The 25,548-nt window shown below is 39.8% G+C and overlaps 1 protein-coding gene and 1 pseudogene across 4 annotated transcripts in view; both read left to right on the top strand.

The window, feature by feature from the left end:
• Window positions 1-25,548, top strand: part of NUP107 (nucleoporin 107) — a 58,372-nt gene that overhangs the window by 15,376 nt on the left and 17,448 nt on the right. For all 4 annotated transcript variants that reach the window (XM_030820018.1, XM_030820016.1, XM_030820020.1 and 1 more), the window contains exons 8-18: window positions 519-567; window positions 7,324-7,395; window positions 8,408-8,496; window positions 12,311-12,389; window positions 14,223-14,336; window positions 18,171-18,261; window positions 18,408-18,484; window positions 19,942-20,001; window positions 20,984-21,129; window positions 21,244-21,292; window positions 25,152-25,221. In XM_030820018.1, coding sequence (XP_030675878.1) covers window positions 519-567; window positions 7,324-7,395; window positions 8,408-8,496; window positions 12,311-12,389; window positions 14,223-14,336; window positions 18,171-18,261; window positions 18,408-18,484; window positions 19,942-20,001; window positions 20,984-21,129; window positions 21,244-21,292; window positions 25,152-25,221 — 896 coding nt within the window. The remainder of the gene's footprint in view (window positions 1-518; window positions 568-7,323; window positions 7,396-8,407; window positions 8,497-12,310; window positions 12,390-14,222; window positions 14,337-18,170; window positions 18,262-18,407; window positions 18,485-19,941; window positions 20,002-20,983; window positions 21,130-21,243; window positions 21,293-25,151; window positions 25,222-25,548) is intronic.
• Window positions 3,578-5,154, top strand: LOC105738354 (annotated as a pseudogene).

Here is a 25,548-nt window from a genome sequence, read left to right as displayed (position 1 = left end):
AGGTTTAAGCAATTCTCCTGTCTCAGCCTCCCAAGTAGCTGGGATTACAGGCGCATGCCAACACACTCGGCTAATTTTTATATTTTTAGTAGAGACAGGGTTTTGCCATGTTGGCCATGCTGATCTCAAACTCCTGACCTCAGGTGAGCCACCCGCCTTGGCCTCCCAAAGTCCTGAGATTATAGGCGTGACCCACCGTACCTGGCCTAATTTTTTTATTTTTAGTAGAGACAGGGTTTCACTCTGTTGTTGGCCAGGCTGGTCTTAAACTCCTGACCTCAAGTGATCTGCCTGTCTCAGCCTCCCAAAGTGCTGGGATTACAGGTATGAGCCAGTGTGCCCAGCCTGTTGTCCCATTTTTGTTTACAAAAATACAGATATACATATTTGAAAAAATAAATAATAAAAAATTTTTAAAAAGAAGTTAGCCAAATTTTCCTTCTCTCAGATGCTCAGTGGTGCGTGCATTATATTCGTGTGAAGTAAGGCTTTTTTATTTTATCTTATTTTTTCCCCAGAGACAGAATACAGTCTGCATTAGAAGAGGAAAGTGTATTTGCAGTTACTGTAAGTTTTATGTTTTTTCCTTTATAAATACATACAAATTAAAATGTTACTAACAGGATTTTTTTTTTTTTTTGAGATGGAGTTTTGCTCTTGTTGCCCAAGCTGGAGGGCAATGGCGTGATCTCGGCTCACTGCAACCTCCACCTCCCAGGTTCAAGTGATTCTCCTGCCTCAGCTTCCTGAGTAGCTGGGATTACAGGCGTGCCCCACCATGCCCAGCTAATTTTTTGTATTTTTAATAGAAAACAGGGTTTCATCATGTTGGCCAAGCTGGTCTCGAACTCCTGACCTCAGGTGATCCACCCACCTTGGCCTCCTAAAGTGGTGGGATTACAGGCATGAGCCACTGCGCCCAGCCAGGATTTTATTTTCAGCCTTCCATCTTGAGTTTCTTCATTTTTTAAAAATTGTACAAGTAAATAAAAGGTTCAATCTCATAAAATAATCAAATATTGATTTATATTAGAGAGTTAAAGGTAAAAGTCCCTTTTTATCCCACTGACTATTTAGTGTGACAGTCATGGTATGTATCCTACCAGACATTTTTCTATGCATCTTTATAGATACATACATATATATGAACATACACGCACATACTTGTATATACACACACACATTTGTTTTTTAACATGTAATATGATTTCATTTATACATTATACTGAGAGTTTTTTTTTTTTTTTGAAACGGAGTTTCACTCTGTCGCTCAGGCTGGAGTGCAGTGGCACGATCATGGCTCACTGCAACCTCCGCCTCCTGGGTTCAAGTGATTCTTCTGCCTCAGCCTCCCGAGTAGCTGGGACTACAGGCTTGTGCCACCACGCCTGGCTGATTTTTGTATTTTTAGTAGAGATGGGGTTTCACCGTATTGACCAGGCTGGTCTCGATCTCCTGACCTTGTGATCTGCCCACCTCAGCCTCCCACAGTGCTGGGATTACAGGTGTGAGCCACTGTGCCTGGCTTATACTGAGAGTTTTAAAATTAATATTTCTTAGATTTTTTAAAATTCATGTAGGTTTTACCATATTTTTTCATAGTATGTCAGAGTATAAATGTACTGTAATTTTCTGAGACATTCAGCTGGACATATTTAGGTTGTTACTGGTACTTTTGCTGTAGCCATTAATAATGCAGTAAATAGTTTGGTGTAGAGGCACATGCCTGTGGTCCCAGCAACTTGTCAGACTAAGGCCAGAGGATCACTTGAGCCCAGGAGTTCAAGGCTACAGTGAGCTACAGTCACACTACTGCACTCTAGCCTGGGCAACAGAGTGAGATCCCGTTTCTAAAAAATAATTTTAAAAAAATGCTGTGAATGTTTTTCTTCATACATATATGTGTGTGTGAGAGAAAGTCTGGACAAGTAAACACCATTCTTTTGCCCTTAGGATTCAATGCTGTCTTCTACAGCCTCCAGGCCTGGGATCCTGAAAGGACCTTGGGTGGTAAAACTGGACTTGGCTGGATTGAGGGTTTGGGGAAGAAACATGCAAATAGCCTCAGATGTTTTTTAAATGCAGCAAATAACATTTCTGGATGAGACTTGTTTCCAAAATGAACCAGCTGTATCTGTTTTGAAAAAATATGTACACATATATGCCCATTAAACCACCAAGATCAGATGCCTTTTTGGGGTTGTAACTTCTTTATATTTTCTGTTTTTAAAAGTAATTCTTTTTTTTTTAAGAGATAGGGTCTTGCTCTATTGCCCAGGCTGGAGTGCAGTGGCGTGATCTCAGCTCACTCCAACCTCCACCTCCCGGGTTCAAGCAATTCTCATGCCTCGGTCTCCCTAGTAGCTGGGATTACAGGCATGCACCACCACACCCGGCTAATTTTTGTACTTTTAGTAGAGACAGGGTTTTAACCATGTTGTCCAGGCTGGTCCTGAACTCCTAGCTTCAAGTGATCCACCTGTTTTGGCCTCCCAAAGTGCTGAGATTACAGACATGAGCCACCGTGCCTCGCCCAAAAGTAATTCATATTTGAAGCAAGTATATATAGTTAAAAAAGGAGATAATGTATATTTATAATAAATATTTTATGTGTATCTGTTAGACTGCTTTTTTTTCCTTTTGTTTCTTTTTCTTTCTTTTGGGGTGGCCAGCATGGCGGGGACATGGTCTCACTTTGTCTCCCAGGCCAGAGTGTGGTGGCATGATCATAGTTCACTGCAGCCTCGAACTCTTGGGCTCAAGTGAGCCTCCTGCCTCAGCCTCCCAAGTAGCTAGGACTACAGGTGTGTACCACCATCCCTGGCTAATTTCTTTTTTTTTTTTTTTTTTTTTTTTTTTTTGGAGACGGAGTCTTGCTCTGTCATCCAGGTTGGAGTGCAGTGGCGCGATCTCGGCTCACTGCAAGCTCCGCCTCCCAGGTTCATGCCATTCTCCTGCCTCAGCCTCTCCGAGTAGCTGGGACTACAGGCGCCCGCCACCACACCCGGCTAATTTTTTGTATATTTAGTAGAGACGAGGTTTCACCGTGGTCTCAATGTCCTGACCTCATGATCCGCCCGCCTTGGCCTCCCAAAGTGCTGGGATTACAAGCGTGAGCCACCGCGCCCGGCCGCTAATTTCTTTTTTGTATTTTATAAATACGGGGTGTCTTACCATGTTGCCCAGGCTGGTCTCAAACTCCAAGGCTACTTTTTCACTTAAAATATTTTTTAATATCTTTCCAATCTTTTAATTTGTTTATCCCACAAATACTTCATTCCAAATGCACATCTAGGAAGACTGTCATATTTGGCTATTTAGTGAGCTCACTTACTAGTTTTAATAGGCTTCCTCTGGTTTTCCAGGCAATTCTGTTATCTACAAGTAGTGATGACTTCGACTGTTTTTCCATACTTATTGCTAACTTAATTCTTTTCCTGGTTTTATTATGTTAGTTAGAATTTTCAAAGTAAAGTTGAATAATAATGGACTCTTACTCTTCATCTTCTGGATTTTAAAGGTAGTATCTCACTTTACTAAAGTTTAGTGTAGTCAGCTGAAATTCCTTATATGTGGGTTCCACATCCGTGAATTTAACCAATCGCAGATCAAAAGTATTCTTTAAAAAAAAAAAAAAAAGAATCACCAAGAAGCAGCTTCTCTGCTGCTTCTCGAATCTTCGCCTAGCTCAGCCTGCCTGCCTTCACTCCTGCCTCCACCATGTCCATCAGAGTGACCAAGAAGTCCTTCAAGGTGTCCAACTCTGGCCCCGGGGCCTTCAGTAGCCGTTCCTACATGTGTGGGCCCAGTGCCTGCATCAGCTCCTCGAGCTTCTCCCGAATGGGCAGCAGCAGCTTCTGGGGTAGCCTGGGTGGAGACTTTGGTGGGGCCAGCGGTATGGGAGGCATCATTGCAGTCACGGTCAACCAGAGCCTGCTGAGCCCCCTTAACCTGGAGGTGGACCCCAACATCCAAGCTGTGTGCACCCAGATGAAGGAGCAGATCAAGACCCTCAACAACAAGTTTGCCTCCTTCATCAACAAGGTACGGTTCTTGGAGCAGCAGAACAAGATGCTGGAGACTTAGTGGGGGCCCCTGCAGCAGCAGAAGACGGCTCAGAGCAACATGGACAACACGTTCGAGAGCTACATCAACAACCTTCTGCTGGCAGCTGGACACTCTGGGCCAAGAGAAGCTGAAGCTGGAGGTGGAGCTTGATAACATGCAGGAGCTGGTGGAGGACTTCAAGAACAAGTACGAGGATGAGATCAAAAAGCATACAGAGATGGAGAATGAATTTGTCCTCATCAAGAAGGATGTGGATGAAGCTTACAAGAACAAGGTAGATCTGAAGTCTCACCTGGAAGGGCTTACTGAAGAGATCAACTTCCTTAGGCAACTGTATGAAGAGGAGATCCAGGAGCTGCAGTCCTAGATCTCCGACACGTCTGTGGTGCTGTCCATTGATAACAGTCGCTCCCTGGACATGGACAGCATCATCCCTGGACATGGACAGCATCATTGCTGAGGTCAAGGCGCAGTACGAGGAGATCGCCAACCACAGCCAGGCCGAGGCTGAGAGCATGAGATCAAATATGAGGAGCTGGCTTGGAAGCATGGGATGACCCGTGGCCCACAAAGACTGAGATCTCCAAGATGAACAGGAACATCAGTCGGCTCCAGGATGAGATTGAGGGCCTCAAAGGCCAGAGGGCTTCCCTGGAGGCTGCCATCGCAGATGCTGAGCAGCACGGGGAGCTGGCAGTTAAGGATGCCAACCCCAAGCTCTCCAAGCTGGAGGCAGGTGGGCCAAGCAGGACATGGCATGGCAGCTGCGGGAGAACCAGGAGCTGATGAACTTCAAGCTGGCCTTGGACATCGAGATCACCACTTAAAGGAAGCTGCTGGAGGACGAGGAGAGCCGGCTGGAGTCTGGGATGCAGAACATGAGTATCCATACGAAGACCACCAGCGGCTATGCAGGTGGTTTGAGCTTGGCCTATGGGGGCCTCACAAAGCCTGGGCTCCAGCTTTGGCTCTGGTGCGGGCTCTAGTTCCTTCAGCTGCACCAGCTCCACCAGGGCTGTGATTGTGAAGATTGAGACCCACGATGGAAAGCTGGTGTCCGAGTCCTCTGATGTACTGACCAAGTGAACAGCCGTGACAGCCCCTCCTAGCCTACCCCTTCTGTGGCTGCCCCAGAGAGGCTGCTGTCCAGAGGAGCACAGGGAACAGGAGACCCACCTGAGGCTCAGCCCTAGCCCTCTGCCCACCCGTGGGGGGAGTTTACCGCCTGGGGTACCCCCCTTGCCCATGCCTACAGCTACAAAACAATTCAATTTTTTTTTTTCCAAAATAAAACCTCAGCTAGCTCTGCCAACTATCAAAAAAGAAAAAAAAATGGTCCAGGTGTGGAGGCTCATGCTGGTAATCCCAACACTTTGGGAGGCCAAGGTGGAAGGCTCACTTTAGCCCAGAGTTCAAGATAGCTCACTTTAGCCTGGGCGAGATAGCAAGACCCTGTCTCTGCAAAAAGTGACAAACTTAGCTGAGCATGGTGGTGCATGCCTAGTCCCATCTACATGTGAGGCTGAGATGGGAGGATCGCTTGTGCCCAGGAGGTCAAGAATGAGGTGAGCTGTAATTGTGCTACTGCACTCCAGCCTGGGTGACAGAGTGAGACCCTGTCTCAAAAGATCGTTGGGTTTGTACTGAATATGTGCAGATGTTTTTTATCTTTATTCCCTAAGTAATATAACAACTATTTACATATGTAGCATTTACATTATATTAGATATTATACATAATCTAGAGATGATTTTGTTGTTGTTGTTCATTATTCTTTTTTATCACAGCCAGGTCCAATAGAGATGATTTAAAATATACTACAGCATTTTGGCTGGATGAGGTGGCTCATGCCTGCAATCCCAGCACTTTGGGAGGCCGAGGCAGGTAGATTGCTTGAGGCCAGGAATTTGAGATCAGTCTGGCCAACATGGTGAAACCCGTCTCTACTAAAAATACAAAAATTACCCAGGTGTAGTGGCAAGCACCTCCCTTCTTCTTGGGAGGCTGAGGCATGAGAATCACTTGAGCCCAGGAGGCAGAGGCTGCAATGAGCTGAGATCAGGCCCACTACACTCCAGCCTGGGTGATAGAGTAAGACTCTGTCTCAAAAAATAAATAAATAATTAAATAAAATATACTACAACATTTTATATAAGGGCCTTGAACATCCACAGATTTTGGTATCCACGAGGTGTCCTGGAACCAATCCCCCATGGATACCAAGGGACGACTGTATGTTTGCTAGAGGTTTCAGTTAGTCTACTTCTAATTTATGAAGATATATATATTTTTTACATCAAAATGGCAAGGTAAAATTTATGAAGATATTTTTATGAAATATTCTGGTACCTGTCAAGAAGTCCATGTAGCTTTTCTCCTTTAACCCATGGATAAAATGGATTAATTAATTAATTTGACCCATTCTTGAACTGGTCACAATATATTATCCTTTTAATATACTGCTTAGTATTACTTGCTAATATTTGCATTAAATTGTCTTTTAAAGTCAGTTGTAAGAGCCTTGGATTGCTGTTAGCTTTTATTATCAACTTCTGTATAGACTATAAAGGATTTTAAAGTTTTTAAATGTTTAGTTTCTAACATGTAACATGGCTGTATTCAGCCCTTTATTACAGTTTTTTTTAAATTTTATTTTGGGATGGAGTCTCGCTCTGTCACCCAGGCTGGAGTGCAGTGGTGTGATCTCAGCTCACTGCAAGCTCTGCCTCCTGGGTTCAAGTGATTCTCGTGCCTTAGCCTCCGAGTAGCTGGGATTACAGGCTTTCATCACCACGCCCAGCTAATTTTTGTATTTTTAGTAGAGATGGGGATTCACCATTTTGGCCAGACTGGTCTCGAACTCCTGACCTCAGGTGATCTGCCTGCTTCGGCCTCCCAAAGTGCTGGGATTACAGGTGTGAGCCACCATGCCTGGCCTATTAAAGTTTTTTGTTTGTTTTATTTTGTGTTTATTTTTCCCCAAAACACCATCTCTGGGAAAATGGAATTTTAAATTTCAAGTGTAAAGAATCAAAATACGAGGTAAGAGCAGCTGCAATTGATGTAGCAGTTTGGAATTTACACAATAGATACTTTTCAATGATGAATATACAGATTTACTATGTGGTAAAATGTTTATGTATAGATGATTAACTGTACTTGTTTCATACTGGCTTTTTATCTTTCTGTTAAAATAATATTTCTTACAGCATATTCTTTTCGTTCTGTTTATCCTTTAAATATTTTTCATAATAGGCTCTTAATGCCAGTGAAAAAACAGTCGTGGAAGTGTTATTTCAGAGGGATTCACTTGTTCGACAAAGTCAGGTATGACTAGAATTTAAAAAATTTTTTTTTATGAAACATGGAGAAAAGGTTAATGACATGCAAAGTACTGAAGTATTTTTTAACTTAAAACTATTTTCTGAATTTTTTTTCTACTTGATCTTTTTATTTGCAATTGAAAGGAATTAGAAACCTTATTCTTTGATTTTTTTTTTTTTTTTTTTTTTTTGAGACGGAGTCTCGCTCTGTCGCCCAGGCTGGAGTGCAGTGGCGCGATCTCGGCTCACTGCAAGCTCCGCCTCCCGGGTTCACGCCATTCTCCTGCCTCAGCCTCTCCGAGTAGCTGGGACTACAGGCGCCCGCCACCACGCCTGGCTAATTTTTTGTATTTTTAGTAGAGACGGGGTTTCACCGTGGTCTCGATCTCCTGACCTCGTGATCCGCCCGCCTCGGCCTCCCAAAATGCTGGGATTACAAGCGTGAGCCACCGCGCCCGGCCTATTCTTTGATTTTTAAGTAATAGCCCTAGTATTTTCAGGAATACCCTGTTAAAAACAATTATTCCTATAGAAAATTTTATTCTTTTGCCATAATATTTATTTATCTTAAAAAAGTAAAAACAGTGTTTGGAAAAATTGTTACTTGATATTTTTAAAATCAGAAACTTCATGCCTATAATCCCAGCACTTTGGGAGGCCGAGGCAGGTGGATCACGAGGTCAGGAGATCGAGACCATCCTGGCTAACAGTGAAACCTCATCTCTACTAAAAATACAAAAAAAATTAGTCGGGTGTGGTGGCAGGTGCCTGCAGTCCCAGCGACTCGGGAGGCTGAGGCAGGAGAATGACGTGAACCCAGGAGGCGGAGCTTGCAGTGAGCTGAGATTATGCCACTGCACTCAGCCTGGGCGACAGAGTGAGACTCCGTCTCAAAAAAAAAAAAAAAAAAAAAAAAAATCTGAAACTGTTTGAATTAAGGGTAGTAGTGCCACTACAAATAAAACACGAATAGATTTGGTAGTTAACACTAATTTATTTTTTTCTTTCTTTCTTAGCTGGTGGTAGATTGGTTAGAGAGTATTGCCAAAGATGAAATTGGAGAATTTTCTGATAATATTGAGTTTTATGCAAAATCAGTATATTGGTAAGTTACCAAACTTTAATTCTTGAGGTCACTCAATGTTGATGTTGTTCATTCATCTTTCAATAAGTTATTATTCAGTTTTTACTTTGTTCACACTACTTTGTTCAGTGTGTGAGCAAAACAAAGGCTTTGCCTTTATGGAATTTATAATTGTTTAAGAGAGTTAGGTAGCTAATTTGCAAATATACAGTTGGCCCTCTGAATTTGTGGGTTTTGCATCCATGGATTGAACAAACTGCAGATCAGAAATAATTGGAATAAAACAAGCTGGGTGTGTTGGCTCACGCCTGTAATCCCAGCACTTTGGGAGGCCGAGGCGGGTGGATCACAAGGTCAGGAGTTTGAGACTAGCCTGACCAACATGGTAAAACCCTGTCTCTGCTAAAAAATACAAAAATTAGCCAGGTCTGGTGACACGCACCTGTAATCCCAGCTCCTTGCGAGGCTGAGGCAGGAGAATCGCTTAAATCCAGGAGGCGGAGGTTGCAGTGAGCTGAGTTCACGCCACCGCACTCCAGCCTGGGCAACAGAGCAGGCTGTCTTAAAAAAAAAAGAACAGAAAAGAAATAACTGGAATAAAACAATAAATATAACAAGATAAAAAAGTAATACAAATTTAAAAATATAGTATAACAGTTATTTGCGTAACATTTACATTGTATTAGGTATTCTAAGTAATTGAAATGATATAAAGTATATGGGAGAACATGCATAAGTTATATAAAAATAATACAACATTTTATGTAAAGGATCTGAGCATCCTTGTATTTTGGTATCTGAGTAGGGTCCCAGAACCAATCCCCTATGGATACCAAGAGACGAATGTATATTCTGTTGGGTATTCTGAGCTTTGGGGGAAAAAATGAGTTAGAGGCTCGGCGCTGTGGCTCACACCTGTAATCCCAGCACTTTGGGAGGCCAAGGCGGGTGGATCACGAAGTCAGGAGATCGAGACCATCCTGGCTAATGCGGTGAAACCCGTCTCTACTAAAAATACAAAAAATTACCCAGGCATGGTGGCGGGCGCCTGTAGTCCCAGCTACTTGGGAGGCCGAGGCAGGAGAATCGCTTGAACCCAGGAGGCAGAGGTTGCAGTGAGCCGAGATTGCGCCACTGCACTCCAACCTGGGTGACAGAGTGAGACTCTGTCTCAATAAATAAATAAAATAAAATAAAATAAAAGTAACTCAGAAGGGAGATTGTTTTTAAAGTAGGAGATCCTGAATTCTGTATTTAAATGCTGATGTGACATGAGCTTGAACCTGGGAGGCGGAGCTTACAGTGAGCTGAGATCGCGCCACTGCACTCCAGCCTGGGTGACAGAGCAAGACTCCGGCTCAAAAAAAAAAAAAAAAAAAAAAGGATTAGAATTAATGGATAGATAGGGCAGGGAGTCCTACTTTAAATTGAAGAGGTGGCCAGAGAAGGCTTTTCTAAGGTAGTAGGAGACTTTTATGAAATAAAGGCGGCCAGCCATGCAGAAATCTGGGGGTTAACTATTCTGAGCAGGAAAACAAACTGTAATGACCCAGAGAACGTAAAGTGTTTGCACAAAGAAGCCAGTGGGAACACAGCAAGGAAAAGAATGGTAGAAAACAAGATTGGAGGAAGCCAGATATAGGGCTTTTACAGGCAGGCCAATGTAACTATTCTGGACTTTATTCTAAATGTGATGGGAAACCTTGAGAATAGAAGAATGACATGGTCCAATTTATGTTTTCAAACAATCATCTGCCTGCTTTTTTCTTAATAAGATTATTGATCATATCAGAAGATGATCTTCTGATTGTCAAGAAGACACTAATGTCCTGTTTTCAGCTACTTGTGTGGGTTTGTTTTGCTTTGTCTCGCTTTTGCTTACACTCTTCAGTACTTCTAAATTCTTATAGGCCCTTGAAGCCAGAAAGCTCCCCTAAGTTAAAGGGACAGTTTATTTTAAGACTTGCAAAAGATTTTTAAAAGGTCAGATTGTGGCCGGGCACGGTTTAAGACTTGCAAAAGATTTTTAAAAGGTCAGATTGCGGCCAGGCCCAGTGGCTCACGCCTGTAATCCTAGCACTTCGGGAGGCCAAGGCAGATAGATCACCTGAGATCAGGAGTTCAAGAGCAGTCTGGCCAACATGGTGAAACCGCATCTCTACTAAAAATACAAAAATTAGCCAGGTGTGGTGGCGGGCACCAGTGAGCCAAGATCGCACCATTGCACTCCAGCCTGGGTAAAAAGAGCAAAACTCCATAAAAAAAAAAAAAAAAAAAGGTCAGATTGCCTTTGAATTCAGTAACGTGTACAAAGTCTGTAAGTCAATTATATATTTTCTCTGTTTAGCTAGGAAATTACTGCCACTAAGCATCTGTTAAAAATTAAATCTTTTTTTTTTTTTTTGAGATGGAGTCTCGCTCTGTCGCCCAGGCTGGAGTGCAGTGGCGTGATCTTGGCTCACTGCAAGCTCCGCCTCCTGGGTTCACGCCATTCTCCTGCCTCAGCCTCTCCGAGTAGCTGGGACTACAGGCGCCCGCCACCACGCCCGGCTAATTTTTTGTATTTTTAGTAGAGACGGGGTTTCACCGTGGTCTCGATCTCCTGACCTCGTGATCCGCCCGCCTCGGCCTCCCAAAGTGCTGGGATTACAAGTGTGAGCCACCGTGCCCGGCCTAAAAATTAAATCTTAAGTGGATGTGATTTTTTTCTGAAAGGAAGTTTTCATTTTCAGAAAATAAGTTTGTTTGTTTTTTTTCTTTTTTTTTTTTAGTTAAAATGCCCTGTTGGGTTTTTACAATTTTTAATGAGTTAATCTCCTTTTTTTTGCTGATCAGTGGAACAGAACAGAGAACCCCACAACAGATTCACACTGATACGGTCATTTGGTTTTCAACAAGGACATCAAAGCAATCCAGCAGGAAATGGAATGCCTTTTTTACAAACTGCAGAAAAATGATATCTATGAGAAAGAAGATTAACCTTGACGGCTCCCTCACTCCATACCCAACAATTAATTCAAGATGTGTCATAGTCCTAAATGTAGACGCTAAAAACCATAAAGCTTTTAAAGAAAAGCATAGGAAGATCTCCTAATAACTTGAGAATAGATAGATGTATCTTAGAAAGCAATAATCAGGGAAAAAAAATTGGTTTGACTTTATCAAAATTAAAAATGTATCATTAAAAAAACACCATTGGCCAGGCGTGGTGGCTCACACCTGTAATCCTAGCACTTTGGAAGGCTGAGGCAGAAGGATTACTTGAGGCCGGGAGTTCAAGACCAGCCAGGGGAACATAGTGAGAACCCATCTCTACAAAAATATTAAAATGTTAGCAGGGCATGGTGGCGCGTGTCTGTAGTCCCAGCTACTCAGGAGACTGAAATGGGAGGATCACTTGAGCCCAGGAGGTCGAGGCTGCAGTGAGTCAGGATTGTGCCACTGCACTTTAGCCTCGGCGACAGAGTGAGACCCTGTCTCCAAAAAAAAAAAAAAAAACCACCATTTAGAAAATAAATGGGAGCAAGCCACAGACTGGGATGTGTAGTTCATAAAGAACTATAACTCAATAGTAAAAAGATAATCCTAGTAAAAAGGGCAAAATTTTGAACTGATACTTCACAAAACCAGATAGATGAATGGCCAATTAAGGACATGAAAAAGCCCTCAACATAATTAGTCATCTGAGCTAAAATGTACTTCTGTATTAAGGATTTTTGCATGTTTTTTCTGGGATTGTAGTCTGTCTTTCTTCCTTTGACTTGATTTGATTTTTTAAAAATAGACCTATTAAAATTACCCCTTAAAAAAATTTGGTACTTATTATTTCTTTCAGGGAAAATACTCTACATACCTTAAAACAACGGCAGCTGACGTCTTATGTTGGAAGTGTTCGTCCGCTTGTCACTGAATTGGTAAATGTTCTTTGAAATGAAAGTTGCCTTCAGAGTTAACTGATTTTTTTTGCAGGCTGAGAATTTTTTCTCGTGGATCTTTGTTTTGCTCTTCTAAAGGTTTGCACACACTAACATTTTACTCTAAAACAACTAAGTTGCATTGGAATCTGATGGAATATATTGAAACATATCCGTGGCCTTTGAATTGTAAGTAGTAAGTTGTGGAAAGTATACTTAACTTGCCAGCATTAAAAACAAATTAATTTTGGTTTTAAGATTTGACTCTGCCTATATAAGGTAGTGACTGACCTGTGAAAGCTCTTTTATGTTGAAAGCAAGTGAAAAAAAACTAAAGCCTTATTGGTTTGAGGTTAGAACGGTTATTCTAGGATATGAGTAGTAGGAATAACAGTGGATTTGAAAAGAACTGAAGCTGAATTATTCTAGAAACAAAGGAATGAAGCTTTATGACAGGTAGGGCATGTGAAATGTTTATAGTGAAAAGAGAAATAAGTAACAATTGAAAAAAACTTCTAGAATTCTGTTTAGTAACAAAGTGGTTTTTGATGGAAATTGTTTGGGAGAAAGAAAAAGAAAATTGTTTGGAAACTACTCTTAACAGCTTAAAATTGATTATAGCTAAATTACATTGTAGCAGGCAACAGCTGAAAATCATTTAATCTTACCAGCTGGAAAGTGATGATTTCCTTTTGCCAGAAAGAGACCATGTTCCAAAATTGAATTATATGTTTGCAAAATATTTATGAAAGTAGCAAATTGATCTGTTATGTATTCCATTTTCTGAATTGATATTCATATTACCATACACTAAGTAACATGTGGAGTAAGAATTACTTATTTCTTAAGTCACATTAAAATTGTTTTCCATTGGAAATCCATCATGTAGATCATGTGTGATGTTTGCTGCTAAAGTGAGAACAATATGTTATCCTAAATGCTTAGAAGCACATGAAAAAAGGTAGGTAGAAATAACTGTTTTGGGAGATTTGTACTTATTTATTAGAAATCTGTTCAAATTTTTTTTATCAGGCATTGGTGTGTTTTATATGGCATTAATCCCAAAATAGGTCTTAATAGTCCCTCTTCCCATATGTTCTCAAAAAGTACCAGGTAAACACTTTGTAGTCACAGAACAGAAGGTTTTTGCCTTGTGTTCTTCCATCTAGGTCTAATTCTGTTTAGACTTGACCATGTAGCTGCTATGACAGAGTGAAACTCAAGTCATCTTCTAGTGTTACCTGGGCTGGGATAGGCTAGTAGTATTTCTGCCTTGCCTGACTGAGGCATGACCTTTGTGGGCCAACTGAGTATGTTTTAAGTAGGGAAGCAGACAACTGTGTAGCTATTTGGAACACTTGTAATCTTGTGACAGCTTCATTCCCTTTTTTACTTAATTAAATTGAAACAATTTATTTCAGCCAGGCGCAGTGGTTCAGGCCTGTAATCCCAGCACTTTGGGTGGCCGAGGTGGGTGGATCATGAGGTCAGGAGTTCGAGACCAACCTGGCCAACATGGTGAAACCCCGTCTCTACTAAAAATACAAAAAATAGCTGGGCGTGGTGGTGTGCACCTATAATCCCAGCTGCTCCGGAGGCCGAGGCAGGAGAATTGCTTGAACAGAGGAGGTGGAGGTTGTGGTGTGCTGAGATGGTGCCACTGCACTCCAGTCTGGGTGACAGAACAAGACTCCGTCTCGGAAAAGAAAAAAGAAAAAATGAATTTATTTGTATATAAACTCAGGATAGGTTTATCATCTCTTGATGATGTGTAAAATGCATGTAAGTACAAAGGATTTATGGTTGATGATGACTTTTTTTTTCTTCTTACAGGACCCTGATGCTCCCATAAGACAGAAAATGCCCCTTGATGATCTGGATAGAGAAGATGAAGTTAGATTACTCAAATATCTCTTCACTCTAATCCGTGCTGGAATGACAGAAGAGGTCAGTCATGTCATAGACTCTTTGAGTTGGAAGAGATTTTTGTGGCTGCCTAGTATGCCTTCTTAATGCAGTAATTCCATTCATGGTATTGCTAGATCTAACTTCCTGTTCGAACATTTCCCGTGATAAGGCACATGTAACTTGAGATCTAGTTTGTAGAACTCTAATTAATAGAAAATTATTTATAACAAGTCATACTTTTCTTCCCCATATCGCACTGCATACTCTAGATATATCCCCATTATTTATTTTTTTGTTCCGTTTGGGATTTTTGTTTTTGTTTTTGTTTTTTTTGAGACAGTGTCTTGCCATGTTGCCCAGCCTAATCTCGAACTTCTGGCCTAAAGTGATCCTCCCGCCTTGGCCTTAAAAACTGTTGGGATTACAGGCATGAGACACTGCGCCTGACCCAATCTCCATTCATTTTTTTTTCTTTTTCTTTCTTTCTTTTTTTTTTTTTGAGATGGGATCTCACTGTCGCCTAGGCTGGAATGCAGTGATATAATCACGGCCCACTGCAGTCCTTACCTCCCGGGCTCAAGCCCTGCCTCAGCCTCCTGAGTAACTGGGACTACAGGTACATGCCACTATGCCCAACTAACTTTTTTATTTTTTATACAGACGGAGTCTTACTATGTTATCCAGGCTGATCATGAACACCTAGGCTCAGGTGATCTTCCTGCGTTGGCCTCCCAAAGTGCTGGGATTGCAGGCATGAGCCACTGCACCTGACCTAATCTTCATTATTTCTAATTCTGATTTTTCAGAGTTTAGAATAAACCTAACCCTAATTCTAGGTGATACTATTTAGGCACTTGAAGGCTACAGTGGCCCTCAAACTTCTTCCTTTTAACCTTACCTTTTAAAAATGTGGGTGATAGTTAATATCTTATATGTAGAATGATAAATATCTAATTGGACAGTTTACCAGATGGCTCTTTAGGTGAGACAGTGTAATGTATAGGAGTTTGGCTTCAGTATTATGTTGTACTTGGTTTACAGTACTTTTTGCAATGGTCTTTAGACAGATTCTATGTCAGTTCAAAGTGTTGTTCTCTTCTATGTTATCAACCATAAGCATATATTAATTTCTTATGTAATTTTTTACAGTAATAATTTCTTACAGTAATAAATCTTAGTTTATTAAGCATCATTCTTATTTTTTTATTAAGAGAAGAAGTTGGCCAGGCACAGTGACTCATGCCTGTAATTTCAGCATTTTTGGGAGACCAAGGCAGGAGGATCACTTGATACCAAGAGTTTGAGACCAGCTTGGGCACCATAGCAAGACCCTGTCTCTATTATTAAAATATTTTAAATTAAAAAAGAAGTTGATACCAATATTTGTTTATTCAGAAAATATATAAGTCCCAGCCACTCTGCTAGATAATGTGCAAGATACTAGAAATTACTATGGTAAACGAGGAATTTATTTTATTATTTATTTTCTGTAGAGACAGAGTCTCGCTCTGTCACCCAGGCTGGAGTGCAGTGGCGCGATCTCGGCTCACTGCAACCTCCACCTCCTGGGTTCAAGCAATTCTCCTGCCTCAGCCTCCCAAGTAGCTTGGACTACAGGCACACGCCTCCACACCCAGCTAATTTTTTGCATTTTAGTAAAGACAGGGTTTCACCTTGTTGTCCAGGCTGGTCTCAAACTCCTGAGCTCAGGCAATCCACCTACCTCAGCCTCCCAAAGTGCTAGGATTACAGGTGTGAGCCACCGCACCCGGCCATGGGATTTATTTTAAAAAACAAAAATGCAATCATATTATTGAAGGCTCAAAAAATAGAAATTCTCAAGGTCTCACTAGCTTTATAAAACCACAGATAGTGAGCGTTTTGTATTTACTTATAGCCCTTTTTCTTTTATCTTCCTTTTTAAGATAGTTGCAGTCATACTATACATTCAAGTTTTTTCCCTCTTTTTTAATAGTAATTTGAAATAAAATTTACATACCATATAATTCACCCATTTCAAGTGACATCATTCAGTGGTTTTGGTATATTACATTATTCATTTTGTGAATTGTATAATATATATTATTATATTATATAAAAAATGTGCCATTTTAATCATTTAAGTGTGCGGTTCATGGCATTCATTACATTAACAGTATTGGGAACCCATCACCACTGTCTGTTTCTAAAACTTTTTCATCAACCCAAATACAAACTGTAACCATTATATGCAGTAACGCCTCATTCTGTTCTTCCCTCAGCCCCTGTAACCTCTAATCTACTTACAGTCTCTATGTTGTATAGGTGGAATCATACAATGTGCTTTTGTGACTATCTTATTTCACTTAGCATAATGTTTTCAATATTCTATATTGAGTTTTTATCCTGCCTTTTTAAGATACCATATCAAAACAGTTTTCCATGTTAATTCCTACATAGCTCTCATAGATTTTAAAGGCTGTAAGTTCAGAATGATGTTAGGGGTATGATATTCTTTAACTAGTTGTATCAATCAGGCTTTCTGGGTTCAAGTGATAGAAACCCAACCTAAGTTACTTTATGCTTACAAGAGGAGAATTGATTGGCTCATGGAAGTGAGAAGTATAGAAGGTATATCTGGCTTTCAGCAGGATCCAGGAACTCCAAAGATATCACTAGGATACTGTCTGTTTCCAAGACCCATAGCTCTACCCTCCTCTCTGTGCCTTCATTCCCAGAAAGCTACTCCCCATGTTGTGTCAGAGATGGATACGAGAAGCTCCCAGCTTACATCCTCTTGCCAGCTAGCAATCTCAGTAAAAGGAGTATATTTTCTTTCCCAGTATCTCCAGCAAGAGTCCTGGTGGTGAATCTTGTTAGCTCACATCCCTAACCTTAGATTTCTGGAATGGGATCAGGCCTATCTAAAACATAGGAGCTAAGAATGGGGAAAAGGTGATTCCCTAAAGGGATGATGGAACAAAAACATGTATTTACCTTACTGATATATAAACACATTGACTTACTGACTTATTGGTCAAGTTGAACATGCAGTATCATCAGTGGAGTAAATGAGCAGTAACAGCCTTGTCATTAGAGACTGTTTTTGTAATAGTTTTTCATAAATCAGAGATCATCAACCTCTTTAACCCCATTTGTTTCTAGCAGAATTAAATGCCAGTGGGTGCCATGGGAACCTGTTGTTAAGCCTAAAGTCAAACAGAAAAGGGATTTTTTAGAAATAAAAACAGGGCCAGGTATGGTGGCTCACACCTGTAATCCCAACACGTTGGGAAGCTGAGGCAGGGGGAACCCTTCAGTCCGGAAGTTCAAGACCAGCCTGGGCAATATAATGAGACTCTGTCTCTAGAAAAAAAATTTTAAAATGAAAGAAAAATAAACGCAGAGGCCACAGAAAGACATGTATATGTTTTAAAAATAGAATACCATTATTTATTTATTTATTTATTTTTTGAGACAGGGTCTCACTCTGTCACCCAGGCTGGAGTGCAGTGGTGCAATTTCCGCTCACTGCAACCTGTGCCTCCTGGGTTCAAGCGATGCTCCTGCCTCAGCCTCCCGAGTAGCTGGGATTACAGGTGCCCACCACTGCCCCTAGCTAGTTTCTCTGTTTTTAGTAGAGATGGGGTTTCACCATGTTGGCCAGGCTGATCTGGAACTCCTGACCTCAGGTGATGCACTCACCTTGGCCTCCCAAAGTGTTGGGATTACAGGCGTGAGCCACCGTACCCGGCCAGAATTCCATTATTAACTGCCTGCATCCATCCCTTGTAACATTTGTTCCGTAAGTTATCTAAGCTTGTCATATATTGGTTATACTTTACTATAAAGCATCCTGGTTATTGGACTGACTGCTCTTTCTTGTTTCCTAAGGCACAACGACTCTGTAAACGCTGTGGTCAAGCATGGAGAGCTGCAACACTTGAGGGCTGGAAGCTGTACCATGACCCTAATGTTAATGGAGGTATTTTAGTAGATTTTATTCTGACAGTTGAGGACAAAGGCATTTCGCTCTAAATGCCAATCTTTGTGAACTATAGCTTCTCTTTTTAGAAAGGATTGTAATAAGGTTTCATTTTAAACCAAAAATTTTCTTTTACTGTTTTATAGGAACAGAATTAGAACCTGTTGAAGGGAATCCATATAGACGCATTTGGAAAATAAGTTGCTGGAGAATGGCAGAAGATGTAAGATAAATAAAATATTCAGTGATGCTGTTTTTAACCCCAATTAATTGAAAGCCTATTCAGGGGCTATGAAACATTGAAAGTAGTGTAAAACTGGTTTTCAGAGAATTTCTAATTAAATTGAGGAATAGGCTTAACTACTTATCAGAATTATTAAAACACTATGTACTAAGAATTAAACACTGATATAAGACAGAAATGTAAAGGAGGTACCAAATGAATTTAGAGAAAAAGTACTGGACTAAAGCTTAAAGCTGGCTTCCCTGAGGAAAGAATTGAATTGAACTTTTAAAACTTAGTAGGATTTGCGTTGTTGAGAATGAAAAACAAGAGGAAGGAATTCTAGGTAGGATACATAGATTGGGAAACTCAAAGTAAGGTGGGTCTACTAGGTTGGAGTAGAATGCTCATAAAGGAAATACAGTTCTGTTGTAACACGACATAGGTATTCAAAGTCACCACAATGTGCAACATTGTGCAAAAACCCCACAGGACTTACAGGAAAATGGAGTTAAGAGAAAAATACTCAAAAACTTCATTAGTGATACATAAAATGATAAAAAGTTAATAAAAATGGTAGCACAGTTTTAGGTCTGTCAAACAGTTTAAAAAATACATAAATACTACAATAAATATGACACTTTACCTTGAAAAAGGCCTGAAGTTTGCTTGTGGAATTGGCTGTCAGGGTGGTAGAAGCTTTAGGGCACATGGCAGAAGTGTTTTTAAGAAGATCAGCATGGCAGTAGAAAAATATACTTAAAATTAGATGGACAAAAGCCTGAGAAAGTCATTAGGAGCCTGTCAGAATTATTTGGACACTAAGTCATAAGGGTCTTTCCTAGGATAGTATTGATGGTAATGGAAAGGAAGGGAGAGACACTGGTCAGGACCAGTGATTAGAAACAGAAGGCAGAGGTGGACTCAGTTATGCAGTAAGAGTCTCTGAAGTCTCTTGTTTGGATGATAAGAAAACTGGAAATACCATTAACAGGATCCCAAAAGTAAAATGGGGAATTAGTTCTATGTAGGAATTCGATGCAAACTAATGCATGCCTTGTTTTGATGTCGTACATAGGTCAGTGTCAGAGGGTATCAGGTCAGTATCAGAGAATGTCAGGTATTGAGAAACATTCTAGGAGTAAATAACTATATAGATTATATCTGGAATAAAATTTGATTTTAAATATTCAAAGCATCCACTAGAGTTGGATCTGCTTTCACCCGATATTTGACATTTAAATGTTTTACTTTTTCATCTAGATTTCAGCATTTATTATTTCATCACACTGAAGTTCTTCCTTGTTATTACCCCCACTAGATCTTTCACTGAAGTTTAAAAGCTATCAAGTGAATAGGTTCAGTCTAGAAGAGATTGCAAGACTCCACATTATGAGGAAAATTGACATACTAAGAAAAACAATATTTCAAATTTGTTTATATTCATTGTGTTTTAGGAGCTTTTTAATAGATACGAGAGAGCAATTTATGCAGCTTTAAGTGGGAATCTTAAGCAGGTATGCAATCTGTTTTAATGTTTAAATTTTTTCTGTGGAGTAAAATTGAATACATAAAATATTCTCACAATTGTATATAACAAATATAAACTTAAGTATATATACTTAAGTATATACATACTTAAGTGTAGCAATGATAGAGATAATCATGTATCAGATAGTGACTTGTTCTGCTTAATTTGATGTATCCCATAACATGCATGGTATTTTAATGAATGAAATCAGATTTCAGTGTTTAACTAAGAATTGTAAATTTAACTCCAACACACATTTATCGATGACTTAAAATACTCATAGCTGTATGCAGAAATGTGCCAGAAAGGCACAGTGAGTCCTTGGGTTGTCTTACATATGCATGTTTTCTCACAACCCACTACTCCCTACATATTATAGCTATCTTTAGGGATACTATATTAATCAGTTGAAATGTTATATCAGCCTGGAAAACTGATGTTGTTGTTAACAGTATGAAAAAATCTGAACAGTTCAAACATCTTAGAAGATGTTGGCCGGGCGCGGTGGCTCACGCTTGTAATCCCAGCACTTTGGGAGGCCGAGGCGGGCGGATCATGAGGTCAGGAGATCGAGACCACGGTGAAACCCCGTCTCTACTAAAAATACAAAAAAAAAAAAAAAAAATTAGCCGGGCGTGGTGGCGGGTGCCTGTAGTCCCAGCTACTCGGAGAGGCTGAGGCAGGAGAATGGCGTGAACCCGGGAGGCGGAGCTTGCAGTGAGCCGAGATTGCACCACTGCACTCCAGCCTGGGTGACAGGGCAAGACTCCGTCTCAAAAAAAAAAAAAAAAAAAAAAAAAAAAGATGTAGTTGGCGGGGGAAAGGTTATTTGGCATAATTTTTTAAAATCTGCCGTGTTTTATATCATTATAAAGTGATTTTATAGTCTGTGTCATTGGATGTAATTGCTTTTCATTTCTTTTCTGTTGAATATGTCTATATGTTTCTGTTTTGTAATGGGGAAAAAGCTGCTTCCTGTCTGTGACACCTGGGAAGACACAGTTTGGGCCTACTTCCGGGTGATGGTGGACAGTCTGGTAGAACAGGAGATCCAGACATCAGTAGCAACTCTGGATGAAACTGAAGAACTCCCTAGAGAATATCTGGAAGCAAAGTGAGTTTGTTGGATTGCTTTGAGTCATGGTGATTTGTAGCATGCTCTTTGATGTTTCATTTTACAGCCCTTTTTCATATTATTAACATTCTTTTCCCGTTGTTTCTTTTGAAGCTGGACCTTAGAAAAGGTTTTTGAGGAACTTCAAGCTACTGATAAAAAGGTAAATGTTAATAGGAATATGTTAGATATCTGGAATAGGAAACAATGTCATTCTGTTGTGCACTGTAGCTGAAAGGAAAAAGGTGGAACTTTCTCCCTTCTTTTTCTCACCTATTAAAATAAGAATCATTCTTTGAAAGGAAGAAACTTAATTACATAAATGATACATCATTTTTAGTTTTTTGTTTCGGATTAATTTCATCTAAGTATATGCACGTAAGCTACATTTATTCCTTTTTTAAAATTTAAAACACATTATGGAAAATTAAGACTTTATTTTCCTAGATCTTAAAATCTAATATTTTCTAAAAGTTATATTCTTTTAAAAATGCTTAAACAACTGTAGTAATGTTGTATGTACTTGTAACAATAAAATAATTTAAGAATATATAAATAAAACCTTTATAGTAATTTCTGCCCCTTTATGGTTATTCCCCTGAGATGATAAAACATACTGATATGTATCCTTCTATATTTCTCTCCATGATCTTACAAATATGTGTGAATAACGTAGATATTCCAATTTAGAATTTTGATTTTTGTGTTTTTCACATTGTACTACATATATTACTCTACAGCTTGATTTTTTCATTTAATGATAATCTCCAAGTTAGTTTATTCATTTTCACTTAACCTTATTCTTTTTAATAAATACATAATGTTCTTTAGAATAATGTATGATTTATTTTAATCATTCCCCTTTGGGTAATGTTTAGGTTATTTCTAGTGCTGTAATGAAGTTACATGTGTGTGTACTTAGCTACTAGTCCTTCTGTTTCTTTGGGATAAGTTTCCTGAAAGCAGGGTTACCAGGTTAAGGAGTATAAATAAGTATATGCTTTATACATTGTATATACATACATACAGTGTTTCTGAATGAATTCTCTGAAGACATCAGGTTGTATAACAATAAAAATAAATAAAAAGGCCAGGTATGGTAGCTCACATCTGTAATCCCAGCACTTGGGAGGCCAAGATGGGAGGATCACTTGAGGCCAGGAGTTTAGACCAGTTTGGGCAGCATAGCAAAACTTCGTCTCTAAAAAAAAAAAATTAGCTGGGTATGGTGGTGCACCCACTTGTAGTCCCAGCTCTTTCAGAGGCTGAAGTGGGAGGATTGTGGCTTCAGTGAGCTGTGATTGTACTACTGCACTGGAGCCCAGGAGGTCGTGGCTTCAGTGACTTGTCATTGCACTATTGCACCCCAGCCTGGGCAACAGGGCAAGGCCCTGTCTCAAAGAAAAAAGAAAAATTAAATAGGTTGGTAGGTAGGTAAAGAAACATTTTGAAATGGATACTGCATGCCTGTAATCCCAGCTACTTGGGAGGCTGAGGCAGGAGAATCGCTTGAACCCAGGAGGTAGAGGTTGCAGTGAGCCAAGATCGCAACGTTGCACTCTAGCCTGAGCAACAAGAGCGAAACTCCGTCTCAAAAAAAAAAAAAAATGGAAATGGAAAAATAATTTATTACTTGGTTGTGGCAGTTAATTCATACTTCCACAAGTAATTTATTGAATTATACATTCTCACCAGCCTCAACTGTCACACTTTTTATGTTTTGCCAATCCATCAGAGTAGGTGGGAAATAGGAACTTGCTATTCTACTCACATTTTCTTGTCTATTCGTAAGGCTGAGCATGTTTCCTTATGTTTATTGACCATTTGCGAATTTTTTGTTCTATCTTTCAGCTATTTTTCTGTGGGGTTTTATATTTTTCTTATTATTATATAGGAGCACTTGATATAGTAAGGAAATTAATGCTTTTTCTGTCAAGTGTTTATTACCAGTCTATTATTTTGGATATTCTAGCTAATGAAATAAAACAAGAAAATTAAGGAACAGATATAAATACTAGAAAGGGAAGAACATTTACATATGATAAAAATATTAGTCTAGAAACTTAAAGCTCAGTAAGTTACTAGAATTAATAAGAGAATTTGTTTAAGTAGCCAGATACAAGACAAAGTTTTTTTTTAAAGTCAAGTCTTTCTGTACTTGTTATAACTATTTAGAAAAGGATTTAGTACCCCCTCCCCAAAAGTTCCATTTAAATGAGTGACCAAAACTAAAGAGATCTAGGAATAAAAAATTAATCCAGGGTTTCAAGCCCTTCATTTAAAAAACTATAGAATCTTACTGAAGGACATAAAATAAGACATAAATAAATAGATATATCATGTTCCTCGATGAGGGCATTTAATATAAATGTCACTCATTCCAAAATTAGCATAAAAACCTAATGCTTTGGGATATTACTTCTGGACAGAAAATTTTGTCAAGTAAAAGAATAATTGAGAATGGCAAGAGCATTTTGAAAAAGAACAATCGGCTGGGTTTGGTGGCGCACACCTCTAGTCCCAGCAGTTTTGGAGGCTGAAGCAGTAGGATCACTTGAGCTCAGGAGTTCGAGACCAGCATGGACAACATGGCAAAACCCCATCTCTACAAAAAAATTTTAAAAGGCCGGGCGCGGTGGCTCACGCTTGTAATCCCAGCACTTTGGGAGGCCGAGGCGGGCGGATCACGAGGTCAGGAGATCGAGACCACGGTGAAACCCCGTCTCTACTAAAAATACAAAAAATTAGCTGGGCGTGGTGGCGGGCGCCTGTAGTCCCAGCTACTTGGAGAGGCTGAGGCAGGAGAATGGCGTGAACCCGGGAGGCAGAGCTTGCAGTGAGCCGAGATCGCGCCACTGCACTCCAGCCTGGGCGACAGAGCGAGACTCCGTCTCAAAAAAAAAAAAAAAAAAAAAATTTTTTAAAATTAGCCGGGTGTGGTGGCATGCTCCTGTAGTCCCAGCTTCTCAGGAGGCTGAGGTGGGAGGATCACCTGAGCCCAGGGAGGTGGAGGCTGCAGTGAGCCGTGATTGCACCACTGTACTCCAGCCTGGGCAACAAAGTGAGACTCTTTCTCAGAAACAAACAAACAAAGAAAACCACACTCAAAAAAAGCAAAAAAAGTAGTTAGAGGGTACTTGCCTTACTCAATAATAACACTTAATATGAAGATACAACAAAACAGTATAGAACTGACATGAAAATAAATAGATGAGTGGAACACAAAGTCCAAACTAGATCCAAGTATATATGAGAACTTAACAGATGTCAGAGGTGACCTTTCATTTCAGTGGGAAAGGGATGGTTTATTTAAATAAATGGTGCTGGCATAATTGGCTTTCCGTCCAGAAGAAAACAAAGCTAGATCCTACTTCATGCTATGTAACTAAAATAAATTCCAGATAGAGCAAAGGTTTGAATGTAAAAATGAATAAATGCTGAAAGAAAATTTAGACAGCCAACTAAATAAAATTTAAAATGTTTGACAACAAAAAATGAATTATATTCTTCAAAAAATCAAGTTGCAAATAAGTTAGAAAAGGTTTTCTCTACTCTGTACCTGATCACTATTTTGTTTTTTTTCACCCTTGGTGCCATGTACAGAAGAGAATACTCAAAGAATGCTTTCATGTACTGCTGCTTATGTTGAAAGAAATCTTAATAGTTTATTTTGCTTAGGTCACATGAGTTCTTCCTTTCTGGTCCACCATGTGTAGTGCCAAGGTAAATAGGAATAAAATATGAGAATAAAAGTTTAATACCATTGAGAGATTAAATTGTTATAACATAGGTCTCTACTTTCAAAGATGCTTTTCAGTTCTGGATTTGTAACCTGTGAGTATATTCCAAAGGCAGTATCCTTTCCATGTTTTATTTTGTTTTGATCTTTCTAAGGCCCTTCATTTCCAGCTTTTTCTTTCTATATGTTCCTTCAAAAGTTTAACATTTTTAGTTTAACAATGAATATATACTACAGAATGACCACTAGAAGATTTATGGAAAATTAAAAACTTTTTTTTCAGAGAGTTCTGGAAGAGAATCAAGAACATTATCATATAGTTCAAAAGTTTCTTATCCTGGGAGACATCGATGGTAAGATATGGTTTTATTTTACATTTTTTTTTTTTTTGTTTTGTTTTATTTTTTTTGAGACAAAGTCTCACCCTGTCGCCCAGACTGGAGTGCAGTGTCGCAATCTTAGCTCACTGCAACCTCCGTCTCCTGGGTTCACAAGATCCTCCAGTCTCAGCTTCCTGAGTAGCTGGGATTACAGGTGCACACTGCTACACCTGGCTAATTTTTTTATTTTTAGTAGAGACGGGGGTTTCGCTATGGTGGCCAGGCTGGTCTCCAACTCCTGATGTCCGGTGATCTTCCCTCCTTGGCCTCCCAAAGTGCTATATGTTATAGACATGGGAT

This window comes from Nomascus leucogenys, chromosome 10 (assembly GCF_006542625.1).
Source record: "Nomascus leucogenys isolate Asia chromosome 10, Asia_NLE_v1, whole genome shotgun sequence".
NCBI classification, from domain to species: Eukaryota; Metazoa; Chordata; class Mammalia; order Primates; family Hylobatidae; genus Nomascus; species Nomascus leucogenys.
This window is presented reverse-complemented; position numbering and strand designations above follow the sequence as displayed.